This window comes from Parasteatoda tepidariorum, chromosome X1 (genome assembly GCF_043381705.1).
Source record: "Parasteatoda tepidariorum isolate YZ-2023 chromosome X1, CAS_Ptep_4.0, whole genome shotgun sequence".
Lineage (NCBI taxonomy): Eukaryota > Metazoa > Arthropoda > Arachnida > Araneae > Theridiidae > Parasteatoda > Parasteatoda tepidariorum.
Genome location: NC_092214.1, coordinates 77,790,644 through 77,811,452, shown reverse-complemented (window position 1 = coordinate 77,811,452; position 20,809 = coordinate 77,790,644). Strand labels below are relative to the sequence as shown.

General features: G+C 30.0%; 2 protein-coding genes across 2 annotated transcripts in view; both read left to right on the top strand.

Moving 5' to 3' along the window:
* The window catches only part of LOC107445132 (stoned B), a 69,791-nt gene that overhangs the window by 5,433 nt on the left and 43,549 nt on the right, over nt 1-20,809 (top strand). The window contains exons 2-4 of the mRNA XM_016059469.3: nt 7,689-10,528; nt 16,029-16,286; nt 16,373-16,547. Of these exons, the coding sequence (XP_015914955.2) occupies nt 7,697-10,528; nt 16,029-16,286; nt 16,373-16,547 (3,265 nt within the window). The 5' untranslated portion in view covers nt 7,689-7,696. The remainder of the gene's footprint in view (nt 1-7,688; nt 10,529-16,028; nt 16,287-16,372; nt 16,548-20,809) is intronic.
* LOC122271800 (zinc finger MYM-type protein 1-like) lies at nt 222-3,642 on the top strand. Its single transcript, XM_043054182.2, has 2 exons — nt 222-1,532; nt 1,638-3,642. Exons 1-2 carry the CDS (start codon nt 590-592, stop codon nt 3,236-3,238), a joined length of 2,544 nt encoding a protein of 847 aa, XP_042910116.2. The 5' UTR covers nt 222-589; the 3' UTR covers nt 3,239-3,642.

Here is a 20,809-nt window from a genome sequence, read left to right as displayed (position 1 = left end):
CGTTAAGTCAATAAATCGTATCAAATCTATAGATTTCGGCTACAGCTCATTGTATAACGCGAAATATCGTGAAAAATTGCAAGTCACCTGCAGTAGGTACATTAATTCAGGTCCGCGGGCAGGAGATCGTTCATGGTCTCTGTAATGCCTTTCCTTTCCAATAAATAAGCAGACCAGATTTTTAAAACAATAAAACTTAACTTTATTTAAAAACAAAAGAAATAGGCATTGCTTTCCAGTAAGAGCTTCCAGCTCTTAGAATACCAAGGGAGACCCTCTCCTGATTATATTAAACATACATCTACCTTTCTCTCTCTCGCATCTCTCCGACGGGATGACAAAATGCGCTAAGTGCGCCTCAAAAGGTCGCCAAACAGTTGCCAACCATTACAGTCTCCACCGTTAAATGTGGTAACACTAACGGTGATAATTTTTTCCGGGGATTCCCCAACGACACTTAATTGTAGCGTATCATTGTGTTTCTCTTTCCTTTTATTTTACTTTCAACGTCGTCAGTGAACAGTTACTACCTACCTACTCGAGCACAATCTAATATTGTATTGTTTAAATAAATTCGAAAACTAAAATTATGGATAAAAAGAAACCCAGTGGTGCATTTAAACGCAAACAACGCCAAGAAAGAGAAGATAGTAAACAAAAATTGCCCAAAATTGGCAAGTTTTTTAGTCAGCCTTCTGCAAGTACATCTGGCCAAAATATTTCTATTGATAGTGACTCAAATAACGTGGTAACTGCAGTGTTGGTTGAGAAGCCTACTGAAGAAGATTCGACAATTATTGCAGTTGGAGATACCTCCGCCGCCGATCATGTGAACGTGGATGATGTTTGCATGACACACATAAGAGCGGAGGGTTTGGAGGAACCACAGACCTCTACATTTTTCGAAAATGTGTACGACAAATCTTCTTGTGACTTGGGAAACTTCACAAACAAGATATTAAGTGATAACGAAAAACGTCAAATTCTTGATATGGGGCCTTTACAGCCTTCAGGACCTTTTCCAACAGACATCAACCAGAACAATAGGTGTTTTTCAAAATCGTACTACGTTTCGTGTTCTAAATATGGGCCAGTTAATCGTTTTTGGTTGTGTTATTCCAAAATACTAGACGCTGCCTATTGTCAACCCTGCTGGTTATTTGCTTCACAAAGGAATAATGTTTGGTGTACGGGAATTCGAGATTGGAAGCATTTATCAGAAAGAATTAAACAACACAGTTGTTCGAGTGGCCATTCGGAAGCATGTGCTGTGTATGAATTTTGGAAAAAAAAAAAGACTAATACTATCGACAAGGAACTTGAAAATGAAATTCGCAAAGAAGCATCATTTTGGAAAATGGTTCTTCAAAGGTTATTCGATATCATACTTACCCTAGCAAAGAGTTCTTTGGCTTTGAGAGGACATCAAGAAGACTTAAGTCAGAAAGGATACCACGGAAATTTTCTGTCCTTTGTAGAGCTTGTCGCCCGATATGATCACATTTTGCGGCAAGTTTTGGATATGCCCAAAGGTAATAATAATTATTTCTAAGTTTTTTTTTCGTTTTATTTTGTTTATAATTACTAACTGTTTAATATCAGGACTTTTTTGAAATTGTGTTTTTTTATGTTTTTAGGATCTACAAGATATCTGAGTGCAACAATTCAAAATGAAATGATTGAGAGCTTGGGGACCAAACTCGAAACCCATCTACTAGAACAAATTAGAGCGTCACCGTTTTTTGCCATCATAATGGATACGACACAGGACATATCGAAGGTAGATCAGCTAAGCATTGTTGTGAGGTATGCAGTAATAACCAGATCGGAAAATGGACAGCCAATTGATATAGAAGTAAAAGAAGTGTTTCTAGGCTTTTATGCAGCCATCAAACATGGCGCAGTAGATTTAGTCAACCAAGTGACAACATTATTTATCGACAAAAATATTGATTTAAAAAAATGTGTGGGGCAAGGCTATGATGGAGCCAGTGTGATGAGTGGTGTGTATAATGGTGTACAAAAACATATTAAGGATATCCAGCCTAACGCAGAGTACGTACATTGTGCCACTCATAATTTAAATTTGGTGATAAATGATGCCGTTAGCAGTTGTGTGGAAATACAGATTTTTTTCGCAACGTTGCAAGATTTGTATAACTTTTTCGGAAACAGCATCAAACGTTGGGATCTACTGTCAAAATTCACTGGCGAATCGGACACCACTCTAAAAAAACTAAATCCGACTAGATGGTCCAGTAGGGTCAATACGATATCTGCAATAAAACTTCGTTATTTTGATATTATCAAAGCATTATCAGAAATAGTTCTAAAGAGTCCTAATAAAGATGAGCGTAGTGAAGCAGAGAGTATTAAAACAAAAATGCTAAATTTCGAGTTCGTGTTGCTTTGCGAATTCATGCACAGTGTATTGAACGACATCAATTATGCATCCAAAACTTTACAAAAATGCGACATCAATTTGGGCGAGGCGAGTAAAGTTTTAGCAGAGACCAAAGCAAAGTTGCAAATTTATAGAAATGATTTCGAATTATTCAAGTGCAAAGCCAGTGAAACTGCAAGAAAATATGGTATTGATACCCATTTTCAAGAAAAAAGGCAAAGAAAAGTTAAAAAACATTTTGATGAATTAGCTGCTGATCACCGATTTCCTAACCGAGAAAAAATATTTAAAATTGAGATTTTCAATAATGTACTAGACACAGTAATATCTCAATTAGATACACGTTTTATTGGTATGAGTGCAGTCTGTCATATATTCGATTTTCTAACACCAACATTTTTATTACATGTTGATGAAGCAACTTTATTACAAAAGTGTGACGAATTCCAAAGAAAATATTCAGATATAATAGGCCCTAGTTTTTCACTTCAATTTATTAATATTTACCACCTAGTTTTACCTCAACTAACTCAAGCATGGACTGTTCACCAATTATGTAAGGAAATAATGAGCAAATATGGAGTGCTAGAATGCGACCTAACGGAAGTATTTACAGCAATGTTATTATTCTTTACAATTCCTGTCACTTCTGCAGCAGCTGAAAGGTCATTTAGCAAATTAAAAATAATAAAAAATTATTTAAGAAATAATATGGGCCAAACTCGACTCCGACATTTATCGTTAATAGCAATTGAAAACAAAACCGCATCAAGCCTGGATTTAAACGAAGTCATTGATACTTTTGCGAAAACTAAAGCTAGGAAAAAATTGTAAATATAATTATTATTTAGTCAGTTGGTAGGCCCAACCTTTATATAATAAACCCTTGAATCTTCTCTATTTCGTTTTATTAGCCAAACCTACACCAAGTATTAATTGTAATTTATGTTGTTATTGTTTAATATTTTTATTACCTCCCTGCAGTGCACAAAAAAGAGCTTTTGTAGCTTAGCATTTTTAAAGTATTTGTATATTTCATATTTTTATTTGATAAAACCTAATCAGTTTACATAGCAGTAGGGCCCCATTTTTTAATTTGCCCCAGGGCCCTTAGCTACCTAGCTACGCCACTGATCCCATGGCATAATTTATGGTTAAAAAGATTGTAATATATTGATTATTTTTATTATTAAGATTTATACATGTAAATTTCATCCTCACTTGGAAATCAGAGTCTCTTCTATGCATTTGTAACCTTTGAAATACATCCTCAAATCATATTATTCTTGTTTGAAAACTATGTTCACTCTTTTAGTGCAACATTATAATAAGTGGTTTATTTTAGAGATAAAACATGTAGTATTCACATTCTTCTTGATTCTGTTTTTGCTTAGTCATTTCAGTTCTCTAAATGTATATTATTTAGCAAAAATGGCTGCTTCTAACCAATGTAACACTACAACTTTAGAACAGAATTTAAAAACTTTAAAGGAAATGGATAAAAGAATAATGCTTTTGTCAAAATAAGTCCTGCATTTATGAGTAAATATTTGCTGTAGTTTTTGTGTACTCACAATATAGTGACCTTGCATTACAACATCCATTTTCTTTTAAACACAATTGTCCTTATGTTGAGCGTTGAATGTAGCATTAAATTTTCAGAAAGCATTATTTTTTAAAAATTAAATACAATGAATTATGTAAATGTATTCAATTTGAAAAAACTTTTGATAAGTGCATTTTTTCAAGGCTTGAAAATTATATTGCCCGGCATGCCCAAGACATGTAAAAATTTGATTGGCATGTATTTCATAATCTTACCTGCCAGTGTCAACTCGATTCAAGTAAGTTAGCGGTGCTAGTTAGCGGATGCCATGAAATACCAATTAGGTTTTGAGAAAAACTACCGAGATGTTAGATTGTACAAGAAAATACCATTAAAAAAAGAAGGAAGAAAAGAAAATTCGACTTAAATATTTTTTATTTTAATTCTATAAATAAGAATTTATTAAACAGAGTTGGTTAATTCTCCAGTTATGCTCATTTTCATTAAAAAAATTATGGTAAATTTTTTTTTAAATTTATAGAATTTTTTTTAATTTGAATAAAATAATATAAAGGTTTATAACATGTTGAAGTGCATGCCCTTGTATAATTTTTTATATTATTTCTTCGTTAATAATAATGTTCTGCATTCATTTCCTTCAATATTTAAACGTACTTCCTTGTTAATAATTCCTTATACTTTTATGCAACAGAAGAGGAATTAGGTATTATATTTAAGCAGGAAAAACAATAGAGTTAAGTGTGATTAACTTTATAATTTAAATAACTTAAAACCTGAATAAATTTTTGCGTTTTAAAAATATGTTTTTGTCAATATTTTCTTTATTTAGTTGCTGGTTTTAAATTCAGAAAATGTCATTGTAGAAACTAATATTGGGTGCAGAAATGTGAATTTAGTGAGAATTAAACCATTCTGAGATTTTTTTAAAAAACAAAACAGTGATTTCAATATTAATTTAAATATTCAATTGATTAAGTTTTTCCTTGTAGTAAATGACAAATAAACTGTTGTTTAGATAAACAACACTTATCTGTGTCTTAAATGTGTACATTTTTTAAAACATAAATAATAATTACTAAATTTTTATTAGAATCTAAAATACCCATGTATTTGAATTTTGTGTATTTCCTCTAAATTACAAAACCCAGGTATTTTGCATCCATAAATGTACCTAGCATAAGGTTCTAAAGATGCAGAGTTTATTATTTTTAGAGGTTACATCTAAGTTAATGACTTATTTATTGAAATGGATTATATAAGTTATTACTTATAATTTTCCTTTGAAAATGTATAAATTTTTTTTCCCTCCCAAATTTTACTTAATCAACTCTGATTGTTAGAGTTTCTTTACCTCATTATAAATTTTGATTAAAAAAACATGAAATATTATATTTTTCCTTACAATACATTACAAGAGCTTAATTTTAAAAACACAGAGTTAAAGTGTTTTAAAATTAAGTGTGATAAATTGGTGCTATGATTTAAATTGTTAAGGATTTTGTTAATATTTCACAATGCAGTGATACTTTGTTTATAAATATCTTTGCTTACAAATATATAATTTAAAATGGCTTGGGTATTAACCCCTTAACTGCCGCGGGCGTATATATACGTCTCGGCAAGACGATGCGTTAACTGCCGGAGGCGTATATATACGCTTTCCCGAAGTACGATGCTTTGCATTGCGCTGCTATAAATAGAACTACACCCCCTACTTCAGAATGCAGTAAAATGGCCTTGAAAGTGTTTGCTTTGCGAATGTATTACTAATTTCGGAGGAGGGGGAATGGGATAGGGATGTTATGGAAAAGTGATATCGTATTAATCGCTTGTGTGTATTTATTTGGGTAAGGCCGGGTTTATTCTTTTTTCACTTTTGTTTCCCGTATGTATTTGGTGCTTTTTATTCTTTCCATCAACGTCTTCAAAGAAAAATGCATCGCGAAAATGTGCTGTTTGTTCAAGAAAAAAAATTTGTCGTGAATCCCGCTATCAGTGCGATGAATGTGATGTTGGTTTATGTGTCCAACCATATTTCAGGATTTATCATACAACAGCTAAGTTTTAACATCTTTTATATTGTATTTTTATTATTTAATTTAAATTTTGCATTTTCTTTCTTTCCTTTTTCTTGTAAAATTAAACTGTTTTTAAATTGCAAAGCGTGCATCATTTTTCCCACTCAAAACACCGTGTAAGAAAGTGCACTTGAGCGAAAAACGGTGGCACTGGGGAGTGAATCACGTTAATTTTACTCGGCAGTTAAGGGGTTGAATTCTTTCTTGATGTTATGAACCCACCCTTCTTCCCAAATGAGAACTTCATTGTTTGTAACCAAAGCATTAAAAAATTGTGTTAATTTAATGTAAGTTTGCATATTGATTTGTGCATTTTTTAAAAATTTTTTTTTCTTTCTGTTAAATTTATGAATGCATTGTAATATTTTTTTTATGTTTAATCAAAAGTCAGGAGATAAATACCCTGACAATAAATTTAGTAACCCTATGTATTGATTGCTATCGAAATGGGCTATAGGGGCCGTTCAAAAAGTACGTACACAAAAATGGAGAAATTTTTACCCCCTCCCCCCCTTCGTACATAACCGTACAGAAGGTCTTACTCCCCCCCCCTTAGAGTACGTACATTTTATTAGTCTTCCCCCTTTTTCATAAAAATTAAAATAATTATGTTTTAAATAAAATTAAATATTTATTTAATATAAATTATTAATTTAAATTATTTAAACAATAACTCCCAACTTTATGTACGTACTTTGTATAATAGCTCCCCCCCTCCCCGTCATACAAAACCGTACAAAATAGCAAATCCCCCCCCTTCGGGATGTACGTACTTTTTGAACGGCCCCATAGATGGTGTAGAGCAGAACTCTCTACCAATGGCAACACTTTGCATGCTTTCATTATTAGCTTGTGGAGAATCATAGAAGAAAAAAGTATGCTAGTTTGTCGTGATTTTCATACAGATTAAAATCTTTTTAAGTTGGGAAACTATATGGAATTGAAAACTACATAAAATACAGTTCTAAAAGAGAGCATCATGGAAATTTAAAATAAATATTTTTATTAATTAAAAAAGAAAAATATTAAGAAAAGGAAAAATATTGTAGTGCATTCCTGTACAACTGAAAAGAGGGGGAGAGGGAAGCAAGAAGGTCCAAAGGCATGGACCCGGTCTTCTCCCCAGATGGCGTATTTGAGCGTTGCAATTGCCTATAGCCTGTTAAAGGTTCAATGCATTATTGAAAAAATTAATAATTTTGAAGGAATATGATATATTTTTGTTACGAAGTTTCAAATTTCCAATATTTCCTAATTACTTCACAGATTCCACTTTTAAATTTTAAAAAAAATGATAGTTTAAATTGTGTTTTATGTTTAAATTGTTTAAATAAATCTGCTAAAAGTTTGAAATTCTTTTGGCTTTTGCCAAAGTTGCCAATATCTATGGCAACTCTGTAGTTTCTTTGGAATATAGGCTAATTTTGCAAAGCTGTGGCTAGCTTTAAAAAAATACTGAGTCTGCCTTTTTCAGTATTGTATTGTCCATCATTCATTGTTTTTGAGTAGTCTTTATTTTATGTAATATTTAGCATATTATTTTTGAAGTGTTGTTATACATGTAATCTATTTTGTATATGTAATAATCTATTTTGTATATGTAATTTTTACATTTAATCTATTTTTTGTATAATTCCAGATCAGAAAATGAATTTTATTAAAAAGAAATTGAAAAGTCATAAAAAAGATGATGAAGAAGAAGAATATGAAAAGGCAGTGTATGAACAATCACTCCATCCTCAAAACCCTGATCAGAAAAATAAAAATACTGAAGAATGGCAATTTTTTCAACAATTATCTATGAAAGTTCAAGACACGGTTCAGAAAACTCAAACAACATTAAATAAACTGAAAGACACTGTTCCAAATGAAGATGATCCTTTTGAAGCTGATAATGAATTTGCATCCAGAGAAGCTTCTTATGGCACTACAAAACCTTTAAGAGCACCACCTCGACCCCCCGCTCCAAGTGGTGATAAAAGTTCAACTGTTGATTTGGACTTTGGATCTGATTTTTCTCCAAACACTGCATCAAAATTACCTCCTAGACCACCTCCCCCTGGATATTCCAATGTGGCATTTCCTTCTGATTCAAGTGCCTTGCATGGGATGAATAGTAAGAGTAGTGCTTCACCTGTACGACCTCCACCACCTAATCCTGGTAAAGTAGATACGACTAATTTAGCTTACAGTGAAGCAACTTCAGGATCTGTACTTACAGAACTGATTTCTACAAAAACTACTGAATCATTTAACCTATTGGATGAATTTGGTTTTAAAAGCGATACTGGTACAACATCAATGACATCACATGCAAACATGCAAGATTTATTATTTTTAGATGATAAAGAAGAAGTTGATCCATTTGACACTTCATTTGTTAATGTGACCAATATAGCCCCAATTTCTTCTGTATCAGAAATAAAGAGAAAAGAATCTCTTGTAAAAAGTTCTGAAAGTAGTTCCAACCCCTTCTCTAGCTCTATGCATTCAAATGATTGGATGACCACTTCCCCAACTCATTCTGACAAAGCTAAGAAGGCAGTAACTAATCCATTTTTCACTAGTGATATCAAATCAGAATCTCGTGAAGAAAATACTCAATCTTCCTACTCTCATAATCCATTCAGTTTTGGCAATTCTAATAATGTTGCTTCAGATCAAGATGACTTTTTTGGAATCAAAATTGGACCATCTTCTAGTAAGGAAAACATAACTGATGATTTATTTCAAACAAGTGAAGAGTTGCCTAAATCTCCCACGTTTGAATGTGGAGGATTTGTAAATTCTGCTTTTAATGATAATATTGAACCAGAACAAGAACTCGAAACAGATAATGGTTTTTCGCAGCACCTTGAAAATTCAGTAAATCTAGTTCAAGGTGAAACATTAATGGATGAAGTTAGCATGTGGAATTCCAGCAAGGTTAATGAAAGTAGCATATTATCAGATGATGCAATCGTGCCGTGCAGTAATCTAGAACCTGAAAAAAATGCAATGAGTTCATCTTCAATGTGGAATTCTGATACTGTGAAAACAGAAATTTTATTGCCTGACAAGTTTAATGCAAAAGATGAAAAAGATAAATATGACGTAGAAATGTTTAATGCAAATAAGTTGGAGGACACAAGTTCAAGTAAGAAACAGTCAAATGAAACTGCTTCAAGTATTGCTGATACTCCTGTTGAAGAAAATGTATTATCAGCATCCATTAATGAACTTTCAGAGTTTACAGTACCCGAGGAAGATAAATCTGGTCCTTTAAATTCCGAAAAAGACATTTCAAGTGAATTTTTTCCAAATGTCTCTGAAGATTTTTCCTCTATATCTCATCCCAAAAGGGATAGTATCTCACAAAAAGAGAGCTTTTCACGAAAAGACAGCATTACTGAAAAGGATGCTTTATTACAAAAAGAAAGTATGCCTCGTAGAGAAAGCATTCCTTCACGAGAAAATATCCCTCGTAGAGAAAGCATTCCTTCAAGAGAAAATATCCCTCGTAGAGAAAGTATTCCTGCTAGAGAAAATGTTCCTCGAAAAGAAAGCCTTCCTAGAAAAGAAAGTATTCCTAGGAAAGAAAGCATTCCTCGTAGAGAAAGCATTTCTCAGAAAGATGGCCCACCTGTTAATCTCCCTGAAGAAAATGCATATTCAAATTTTAGTGAAAGTTTTAAACCATTTGAGAAAGAAAATAATGCATTTCAATTCAAAATAAATTCACTTGAACCTAAAGTAGACCCTGATTTTGATGCCTTTGCTGCAAAATTTGAAAGTGTTAAAGATAATCAGGCCTCAAGTGCTTTTGATCCATTCATGTCAAAGCGAGCACCCACACTGAAGAATATCCAAGATAATTACAAAGGATTTGAAAGTATGGATGAATTTGATCCTTTTCGTGTCACCAGTAAAGCAGAAAATAGCCAAGGTATGATGAAAAAAGAGCCTTCTAGGGATTCATTTGAAGATTATGACACTGAAGTTGATTTTTCTGTCGTTATAAAACCTAAGGTAAAGGATAGTAGCGATGTCAAATTAGATACAATGGAACCACCAAAATTACTTCCACCTCCTAAAACACCAACTAAGGCTTTTGATACTCCTATTTCTAGATTTAATCCTTTTGACAAAGACTCTTTTGATAGTCCTGAAATTAGTAAAGTTACTGAGAAAGTGTTGGAAATTGCTGAAATTGATGATGAGCCAGTGCCTGCTTTAGGGGAAGCTGGAGTTCGAAAAGCAGATTCAGTTGAAACTCCACTGTCTCCTTTATTTGATGAAGATACTTCTCAACCATTAGAAGTTTATCCCAAACCATATGAAAAAGATTGCTGGGAAATGGTCCTTAGGCAACCAAATAAAAAGAAATTAACTGGAAATCGTTTTTGGAAAAAGATAATTGTGAAACTTTCAGAAAATAGTGTTTTACAACTTTTTAATAAAGTTGATGACAAATTGCCATTTCAGGAATTACCTTTACAAGTAAGGATTCTTTTAAAATTTTTGTTGTTGATTTTGAGCTAAAATGCTTTTTAATAATGATCATATAGAAAAGGAGTACACACACTACGACCTGGGGCTTATATATGGCCCTTCAATGGTCAGTATGCAACCCATTGCTTTCCAACCAAAAATTAATTTTAAAAAAACTATATAACTAGCATATGAAATTTTATAACTCTTTTTAATTTTAAAAACAAAAGCCTCGGAAAACCCCCCCTCAAAAATTAAAACTACGGTGGTAATAATTAAGCTGTTAGCAATTTAAATCTTTCAACAATTCTATTTTTAAAGAACGTTTTATTAAACAGAACCATGTTCAAAACAAAGGTAGTTCAAGGGTTTATTTAAAAAAAAATATAGAGATGTAAGTAAAGAATTTATTCTATATACATTAAAAATTTAAATAAATTTTTCCTCAGAAAAAAACTAAAGACCTGCTATAATTTAATTTTATTACCTAAAACGTTTTTCAAGTCAAAGACATAATATATAAATATTGTCTTTTAATATTAGGAACAAATTGATGTTGTTTTTATTACAGTAAGGACTAATTAAATTTCAATCAATTTATATAAATATTAAATTCATTGTAGTCCACAAAACAAAAATAAAAAATATTTTGCAGCTATGTTTCAAAATAGGTTGTGTACTCTTAATAGAAACTCGTGTAGACTGTGGATTGAATAATTTTTGAAAATGAGCTGCAGTTTCACATTTGTGAAGGTTAAAATTATTCTTAATAATGTTTCATGAACTGAAGACAATAAATGACTTTGAGTTTAACAATAAAACTTTTATCCACTAAATTTTAAACAAATCAAAAAAGATAAAAATTATCACTTAAAATTTTTTTAAATTAATTAAACATAATTTAACTGATAAAAAAATTTTATTGAATGAAAATTGGTGTTAATTAATTTTTTTAAAATTGAATACATAATACTTTATTATCTTTATTCATTTCAAAGATCTATTATCTGGATATGGAAAAATATATTTTCTTGACTTGTCAAAATCAGGACAATTTGGTCAATCAAATAAGTTTTTATTCCTTTGAGTTGATGAGGAATCAGTGAAGTTTGTTGTTGAAATGTTCACCTCCTACTTGCAACTTTTCTGAGCGGTTTGACTCCAACTCCCATATGCTAAAATTTTTTATAAAAGAAGTAAATATTAAAAAATATATTTGTGCAAAATTTTATAATTGTGTAAAACCATTATAAGAAAAGAGCTGGATATCAATATCTCTCACACACACTTGTAAGCGTCTTAAACACAACAGGAGTGTTTAGTGAGTATTCATGAACTAGAAAACTATTACAAATGATTATATTTATTAATTGCATTGCTTTTAAATAAATTTTAGCTAAATAAATCAACCATAATAATTATTTATTCATAGACTCAAAAATATTCAAATTAAGTTTGTAATATGTTATGATTTCAATAATTGTCATAATATTCTTTTAAGTAATATTTTTGTTCATATAATTATAAATATTTGTTTAAATAATTTTCATAAAAATCAAAAAAAAATTTTCCTTTAACCTAAGGACATAAAATTTTTTATTTAACTATTGTTGAGCTAACTTTTTGTTTTGTTTCTAACACCGACTCCTACTCCTACAAAATTTTCTTTGACTTGGACTCAGCAGTCTTGATTTGAATTAGATTGAAATTATTAAATGTTAAATTTTATTTTATTTTTTGGTATTGCTCTTTCATTTCATCCACTTGGTGTTGAAAAAACCTATATATTCCTTTTTTTTTCCTAAGATTTTTTCCTCTGTGAAAGAAGCTTGCCATCCCTGTTTCTAAGATGAGCAGTTTTCCACCATTAAGAGATACTTTATCTTATGGCAATTGAAATAATGTAATGTACATAAATTATCTCAGAGTAGAAACATTTTGTTTTAAAAACGCAGCACTTTTCTGAATAAATGTTAAGTTCTTAGATTGAGCTGTTTTGTTTTATCTCTAATTATCCCCAATTATGTATTTTTTGGCTTAGAATTTATTTTACCACTATGCATGGTTTTATTTACTTTTCTCATCAGTTGCTTTTATGTTATGTTTAGTTTTGTTTTAGTTTTCTTGCATGATTAACTTTATTTTATTTTATTTTGTTAGACAGGAACCCTGAAACGATGAAAGGAAAAGTGCTTTGAAAGAACACATTATTCTAATATTTAATATTAAAAAACTTTGAATCTACTTTACACAGTTATATTTGTCCTACTGTGATTATCAAACAGTTATAAATGCATAACTGCATTTATTTTACTTCATGAGTAAAATAAAATTCTTCCAAGGTAGGTATTTTAATATACTTTGACAGACTTCTTTGATAATAATGCTTATTTTCATTATTTTTGTATAATAAAAATTTTGAGTTTATAATTGCAGTGAAACCTCACATTGTGGACACTCTTAACCCTTTTGAGCCGACTGTCACATATATGTGACAGCAAGAAACGCGCTCACTTCCTGGCCGACACACCCGCGTGTCAGAGAGTTTTCTCGTTCACCCCCGACCGTCACATATTTGTGCCAGCGTTTCGGAACGTTTTAAAAAATGAAATTTCTTCCAAAAGATGGCATTGTATGTCCATATGGTTTCAGATACATGTGGATTTGACCTTCTACTCAAGATGAAAGTACATTCACGTGGTTTTTAGGGGAAGGAGTGGAGGGGGGGAATGTTTTATGAGGGCTCTTTAAATTAGCACGTGATATTTATTTACAGTAAGTAAGGGAGTTTTTTTTATCTCTCGCTACTTTCGATTTTCGGATTAGTTTTTAGTGGATAATTAGATCTTGTAGGCTTGAATTTTTTTTCTTTTTACCGTTAGAATGTCGAAGCGTCGAAAATTTTTAACTGAGCTGGAAATAGAGGAAATTATGCAAAATATTTAAACTTATTAATATTTATATTACATTTAAACAAGAAATAACTTAAGTAAATAAAGTATCCATAGAAATATATATAAAGCATATGTCACTTAAATACTCTACAGAACAATATTAAACAACGCGCTGATATTTCGGTAATTTCATGGAATTAGGCTTAACATCGAAAAACCCTCCGGCCCTGGGGAGACACACGCTAGAGAGACTGCCGGCCTCAGCGGTAAGCGCGCTTTCGCGCTTTGCGTCGCGAAAGGGTTAAGAAACTAATGTCTCTTATTATGGACATATTTTTAATTTTCTGTGCAAAGCAGACACTCTCATAACTAGGCGCGAATTGTCATTTATCCCCAGATATGTTGTTTTCTATCTCTTCAATCTGGACACCAATTTTTCTAGATTTGAAAAAAAAGAAAAAACTATTTTTGCTTTAAATTCCAAGAAAAAAATATGGAACTTGCCACCATTTTTAAAGCATGTAAATATTTTGCTTTATCCATAACTCAACATATTGTTACGCTATTTCACTACTAAAAAAATACTACAGAACTCTTCACTACTACGGAATTCTCCATTCTCCTATCACCTTCCTTATCTTTGCAAAAAAAAAGGGGGGGGGAATGATTCTGCTCATATGAAATATTTTGGACTTTGGCATAATTTGATCTTTTCACCTGAAGGATGCAAGTTATGAAACCCCACAAACTGAAGTGTTCCTTGAAATGCTTTCTTCCCCACTAGCAATTCCTTTCCTCTTCTAATTTATTCATACCTAGTATTTAACGCAGCTGGGTAACGAAAAAAAATGAAAACGAAATAGAAATCTAATCATTGAGGTGTTCATTTGAATCAAACATTTATTCAAACGTTTGACTGATGATCAATAATGAATGTAACAACTCCATAGGGCCTTGTACCTTACAAATATGTATTGCTGCTTTCTTTTTTTCTGTGTATCGCTGGAGGTTTACCTTCTTCAAGGTATTATAAAGTCATAGGGTGGTGCTAACCTAATAATTCAAATTGATTAAGAAAGTGACCTGGGACTAAAAGCATACATTTGATGTATGACTAACTTGAATATCGGTGTAAATTCATTTCTCTGTAGCACTGTGTATATTATATATATCAGTCTTTTTTGTATATTATTTTGTATTGAAAAAATCTATTTCAGAGTTTAAATATATATGAATGTAAATAGTTATTATAAGTTATTTAATTATTTCTATATCATTGCAATTGTTCTCTAAACAATTTATGGTGTTAAAAAAGTTCGTTATTACTGTACCCTTCCTTAGACTAATAACTTTTATAAGCGGTCCCAAGAGTGTTTGCTGAACTGAGGTTTCATTGTAGTATATTAGTGTTAGAAGTATGTAATAAGGTGCGCAAAAATGAACTAGATTTACACTGAACTTTCCATCTGCTAATGCAAGTTCTTAGTTCTGAAAATTAACATCCAATTGACTATTTCTGGTGATTAAAATTTAGATTTGAAATTCCAAGTTTAAAGAAGCCTTTTTACCTAGTTAATTTTTTTAAATGGTAATGCATTTAAAAAATTTTATATCTTAAAGGTCTTATGAAGTTGTTGTTAAGAAAGCTCTTAAGAAAAAGTTATTTGTCATTTTTAATTGTTAATTTTCTTTACAATCTTTAAGGCTCATGAAATGCATGGTATAGCAAGAGTTATTTATCAGTACCCAAAGGCAATATCAATTTTTGCACCTTTTTGTGCTTTTCCCAAACTATTTTAGTTTTTGAACATGGAAAATCAGAATTTTGCTGCAAATATTTGCAGTATAATGAAGACAAAAAAGTTAAATGAATAGTAATATTTTGAAGATATAATTTTGTTACAGAATAACTACAGACAAAAAAAAAAAGCTAAATTTTCCTGTACAACTTTCATACTAAAAATTAGATTTACAAGCATGCAAGCACAATAAAGAAATCAAAAACATAAAAGAGTGATTTATAGAAAAGATTAACTTGCAGATAAAATTTAAAATTTCTAAAAAGTAATAAAAAAAAGAGTTTAATTTATTTAAATAATATGGTAATGCAGAAAACTGAAATTTATGATATTGAAGAATTGAATTGGTACTTAAAAAGAAAGAATTAAAAATATTTTTTCTTACTGATTTTCTTGTATTTTTTTTCACTTAGCAATTTTATTTAGTTCAGCTTGTTATTTATCTTTTATATTTTTATGGACTATCATTATAATTTTATCCTTTTTACTTCATTATTTTTTTTTTATAAGCAATGAATCTTATAGATATTTGTTGCTGTTTTTTTGACGTTTTTATTATAACAGGATATAACTGCAATGCTATTTTAATGTTTTTGTTTTGCATAGTATCTTCTTTTTTGATCTGTTATCTGTTGTTGCTCTCTCGCTCCACCATTAAATGATACATTTAATCAAATTAATTATTGTTTTTTATGTAAGCTCTATGTTTTTTTAAGAGTAACATTTATGGAATGTAATTTTTTGCAAATGTACTCAAAGCACATATTTCCTAAAAACTTTATCAACATAATGTGTTTGGTTATTTATTTTTTCTAGGCTTGTTATTCATTATCAGAAATAGGCGCTCAACAATATGATCAATATGGTAAAATATTTACTGTCAAACTGCAATATAAATTTTATAGAGAAAGAGTGGGAGTGAGGCCTGGCCAAATATCGAAAGTTACTCAAGGCCAAGTAACATCGATGGGAGATGTAGCTAAACTTGGGTTACCCCTTCAACATTCTCCACAAACTTCACAATTGCTTAAGATTGGATCTCAATCGTACATAGATATAAAGTTTTTTATTCAGGTATTGTAAATTTTATTGATCTTTAATATGAAAAATGATGTTTTTTATTTTATTTTACTAATGTATTTTTGGAAAACTTTTTGTAGGAAGTTGAAGATGCTATATTTCGGATGGTTGTACACAGGGATAGAGTACTTACTTACAAAACGGAAGAAGTTCAAGTAATAGCTCAGGATGATTTCTATGTAGAGCAAAGCAAAACTGGCCACATTGATAAACAATTAGCTCGAGTGCGAATTTTCTTTTTAGCTTTCATTACAGGTAATTTTGTTAGCTTTTTAGTGTTACACCTATATATGCACTATAGTTATCATGCATGATTTTGTTGTTTGCTAAAGATTTTTTATTAAAAATTCTTCCATTTGCTTTAAAAATAGTGAGAAATGTAATATTTAATTTAATTTGGTTTAATCCATCACAAAAAGTAGTGAGTTACTCATAAAACTAAATTTTAGGAAGTTTCTTTTGGTTACAACCAACATTGTTTTTTTCACTTATTTACATTTTTACTCATTTAAATTTTTACTCATTGCTGATATCCATAATCCATCAACATACTTAGATAATTGATAAATGCATAGCTCTTTCTGCTGAAGAAAAAGAAAAATTTTACTATTAGATAGATAATAGCATGGATTGCTATTAGATAAAAATGTTGGCATCTGTAGAAAGTAGCTTTTCGCTTCCTCTACAGTTCCATTCATGGTTAATCCGTGTCATTTCATCCAGCTGTGGTACCACAATATCATATTTTTATAAAAATTAGTCCAGCTATTGAAATATATTTCAAATGTATTTAATATTGGCATTAGCCAAAGGGTTCAAAAGTTAATCTTTTGTATTTCTGCCCAGAGGGCTCTCTTGCTGTCATTTTAATTCACATACCAAAGGCTATTAGTGACTCACTCATTTTAAATTTATCCTTTAATAATTATTGTTTTTCGTTAATTTAAAGTATGGAAATTCATCCTTTTAAAAAAAAAAATAATATGCAAATAAGTATCTTACTTGTTTAGCAAATCAGTCTATTTTGGCATTTTTTTGAACAGCAAATTTGTGTAATTTCAGCTGCTGATTTCTTGCTGTACAGCCCCTTCAGTTTAAATTTTTTTTGTTAAGGTTTAAAAGTGCATGAAAATATCTAATAAAAAAATGATCAGTATATATATATGTTTAAAAAAAACTTTTTCTAATGAATTCCTGTAAATTAAAGTACCTGCAGATTTGTAATTTTAATGTTTAGATTGTAACAACAATATTACAAATTATAAGAAATAAACAAAATACAGAAATTACTTATAAAATAAAATTTAAAATTTTTTCGCATCCTTTTTTTGGAGGGGGGCAGGGGCTTGAGAGAATTAGTGACGAAAAGAAAATTTTGTGCTTCATTTGTTATTTTTGTAAATTGATTTATTTATGATCACACTGCTCCAGTTAATACAAAATCTGAGTCTGAAAGAAATGGGGTTAAAACTGAGCAAGGTATGAAGGTACGTGGGATTAATGGGTAACCTCTGCCCCATTCATCACTAATTACTGTAATTTAATGGAGAGGTGCTGCTCCCGCAAAATTTGACAAAAAAAAAAGTTTTTCATCAGAAAGTCTGCACCATCAGATACACCTTGTAAAAATCTACAGCATAAACGACCCCGCAGTAAACATCTGTTACAAATAACAGATTATATACAATATAAATAATTGAATATTTAAAAGTCATTAAAATAATTATTAAGTATACAATACATTAATCTATGCAATTTTACTTTAAATCAGAAATTATGTATTTCTATGATTTTTATAACTTTTCAAATGTGCGCAGAAATGTTTCATCTGCAATTGTGGTCAATTCCAACGCAAAGCAATCGCAAATGCTTTACATTACTAAATACTAATTTTAAATGCTCCAATTTTATGTAAAACAAGTAATTCAAATAAGTTTTAAAAATATATTGATGAAAAGAATCTTGCTCAGCACTAAATTGTACCAGATGATTGTATAGAACAATTGCTATCACATTGCTTAATCGCAATTTAATTTGAAATATTAAAATATTATTAAATCAAATAGTGAACAGCTTAAAATCCTGACAATAAATCAACAGAAATATTAATAATAATTAACTACAATAAATCTTGTTTGGTGCATAATTGTACAATACAGAACAATCCCGAACACATCCCATTTCTTATCTCTAACTTTAAATTTCTAAACTTTAAACATATCAAATGAAAAACAGCCAAAAATCTTTAAAATAATTGTTACAAAACTTATAAAATATAAACAAATAATCTTGTTTTACAGAAAATTAAAGTATAAAATTATTATGAAAGCATAATTTCTATTATAATTAATTTATAATATTATTTAATTTATTACATGATTTATAATATAATAATTTATAATTAATCAAATGTTTAACCAGCTAAAAGTTGTCAAAATAAGCATTAACTCTCTTAGCGTCTCCCCTCTCTCTAAGTTTCTTATTTCAAGCAGCAGGCACATTTAGAAAGGTGCTACCTAAATTGTCGAGGGTCGGACAAAAGGTATGCTTCCCCCCTTCTGCTTCAATTTGTGGTTAAAAGGGGTGATTATCGGTCTAGGTGGTCAAGGAGGGTCTGAAAGTTTGATGGATGAATTGTGAATTCACTTTTCTGAAAGTTGTTTTTGAACTGTATACAATCTTACACTTTTCTCTGAAGTATCAAGCAATTCTTTCATTCTGATAAGATAATTACTTTCAGATTATGTTACATTCTTTCTTGTCCATAGCTTTTTTACAATGATATAGTTGAAATATAACATCAAGGGGGTTTTACGAATGTTTAGTGAGTTGGTGCTTAATAGATTCTTGTGATTGATAATTTTTCCTTCCTGTTTCTTGTGATTTCTTTTATTTACCAGATACATTTGCGGCTACCTTCTAAGTTTTTTATTTTAAAAAATGTGTGTACATTTTAAATTACCTCATTTCCGAATTCAAAGTACAAGTTCGGTGACATGCATGTTAGTAATAAGTCATATTTATCTTTTAAGTATATTAATGATAATTTTAAATTTAAAAAATAATTAATGAGTATATCTATAATAATGTTCGATTTGAAAAATAACTGCTATTAAATAGATATTATTTATTTAATTCTCGTTTTATTTATCTTTTTCTTTGAAATTAAGTAAAAAAAAGAGCTTTTGCTAAACGCTACTGTTCTAAAATGGAATATTGTTAAAAACGTACTTAAAACTTTTTAATGTATGTTGAAACTTTTTAAATAGTGCTCATATTGAATTTCAAGTTAATTGGATAATTTATTTTTAATTCGTCTTTTAAATATTTGAGTATAAATCAATAGCTGTTCTTATGACGATTTATAAAAATGACTAAAAATTTAAATTTCTATTTACACTAGTTAAGCAAAACTGCATTTTTTATTATAAATTTTCATATTTTATTTTACAGTTTAAAATCAATAATAAGTCTGAAAATAATTTGAAATCTTATAAAATTTTACATTCAAAGAATAAAAATCAGTACAGGAATCATTGCACGAATATTATTTTGTCCATTGCTGTTAAATTCAGAGGAATGAGTTTTACAATATAGATCATGCAATGATATATATTTGGAAAAAAACACGTGGAAGTAGCAGAATTTAAATATACAAAGATAAACATATTTTTTACAATAATTTTCGGTAGTATTGATTTAATAATAATTTTCGGTAGTATTGATTTAAAATATTTAATATCGAACATTTTTTTAAAAATTCAACTCTTTGCACCATGTTGGTTCACAGAATCAGTTATACCACACTTGTAAAAAATGGCGTCTCATAAACTCAATGGTAAATAACAAATAACAAGAATTTTTTTCGGCTTATAGAATATAGTTCTTGAAAAATTGGAAAATGTGTTAAAAGGACTTCACATCACTTTCTCTCCCTATCTATTAGTAAAAGAACGTAGTTCTGCTTTTCTTTTTCATCGAAACAAACTGACAAGAATTTGAACTAATGATTACAACATAAAAATGCTTTGATATAAGAAAAGGTACCACGATTATGCACACCTTTTGTGTAAGAATAAAATAACATCAAAAATGCTTTTAAAAGAAAAATTTTCAAAATTGGAAATAGTATATAAAATAAGCATAGGATATTTTTTAGTTTTTTTTCTTTATAGTGCGCAGCTTAGCAGTTATCCAGATTTTATTGTTGATTAAAATTATTCACCCTCCTTATCAACAACCCTTCAATTGCGGATCGTAAAGAAATGGATTTTTAAGACTGCCGAATATTGAATGCACCGAAGCGTCATTACTGTCCAGGTTCCCTAAATATTTACTAACATTATAATTACAACGCAACTCGAGTTTACTCCCTTGAGTTTACAGACATTTATTTGGATTTCGAATGATATGATAGCAAAAATTATCCTTTGAATCAAATTAATGATGAATTTAATTAAAAATAGAAAATCTTTTTGAAGAAAAAAAATATCTTGTTTGCAAGGTTTCCAACAATT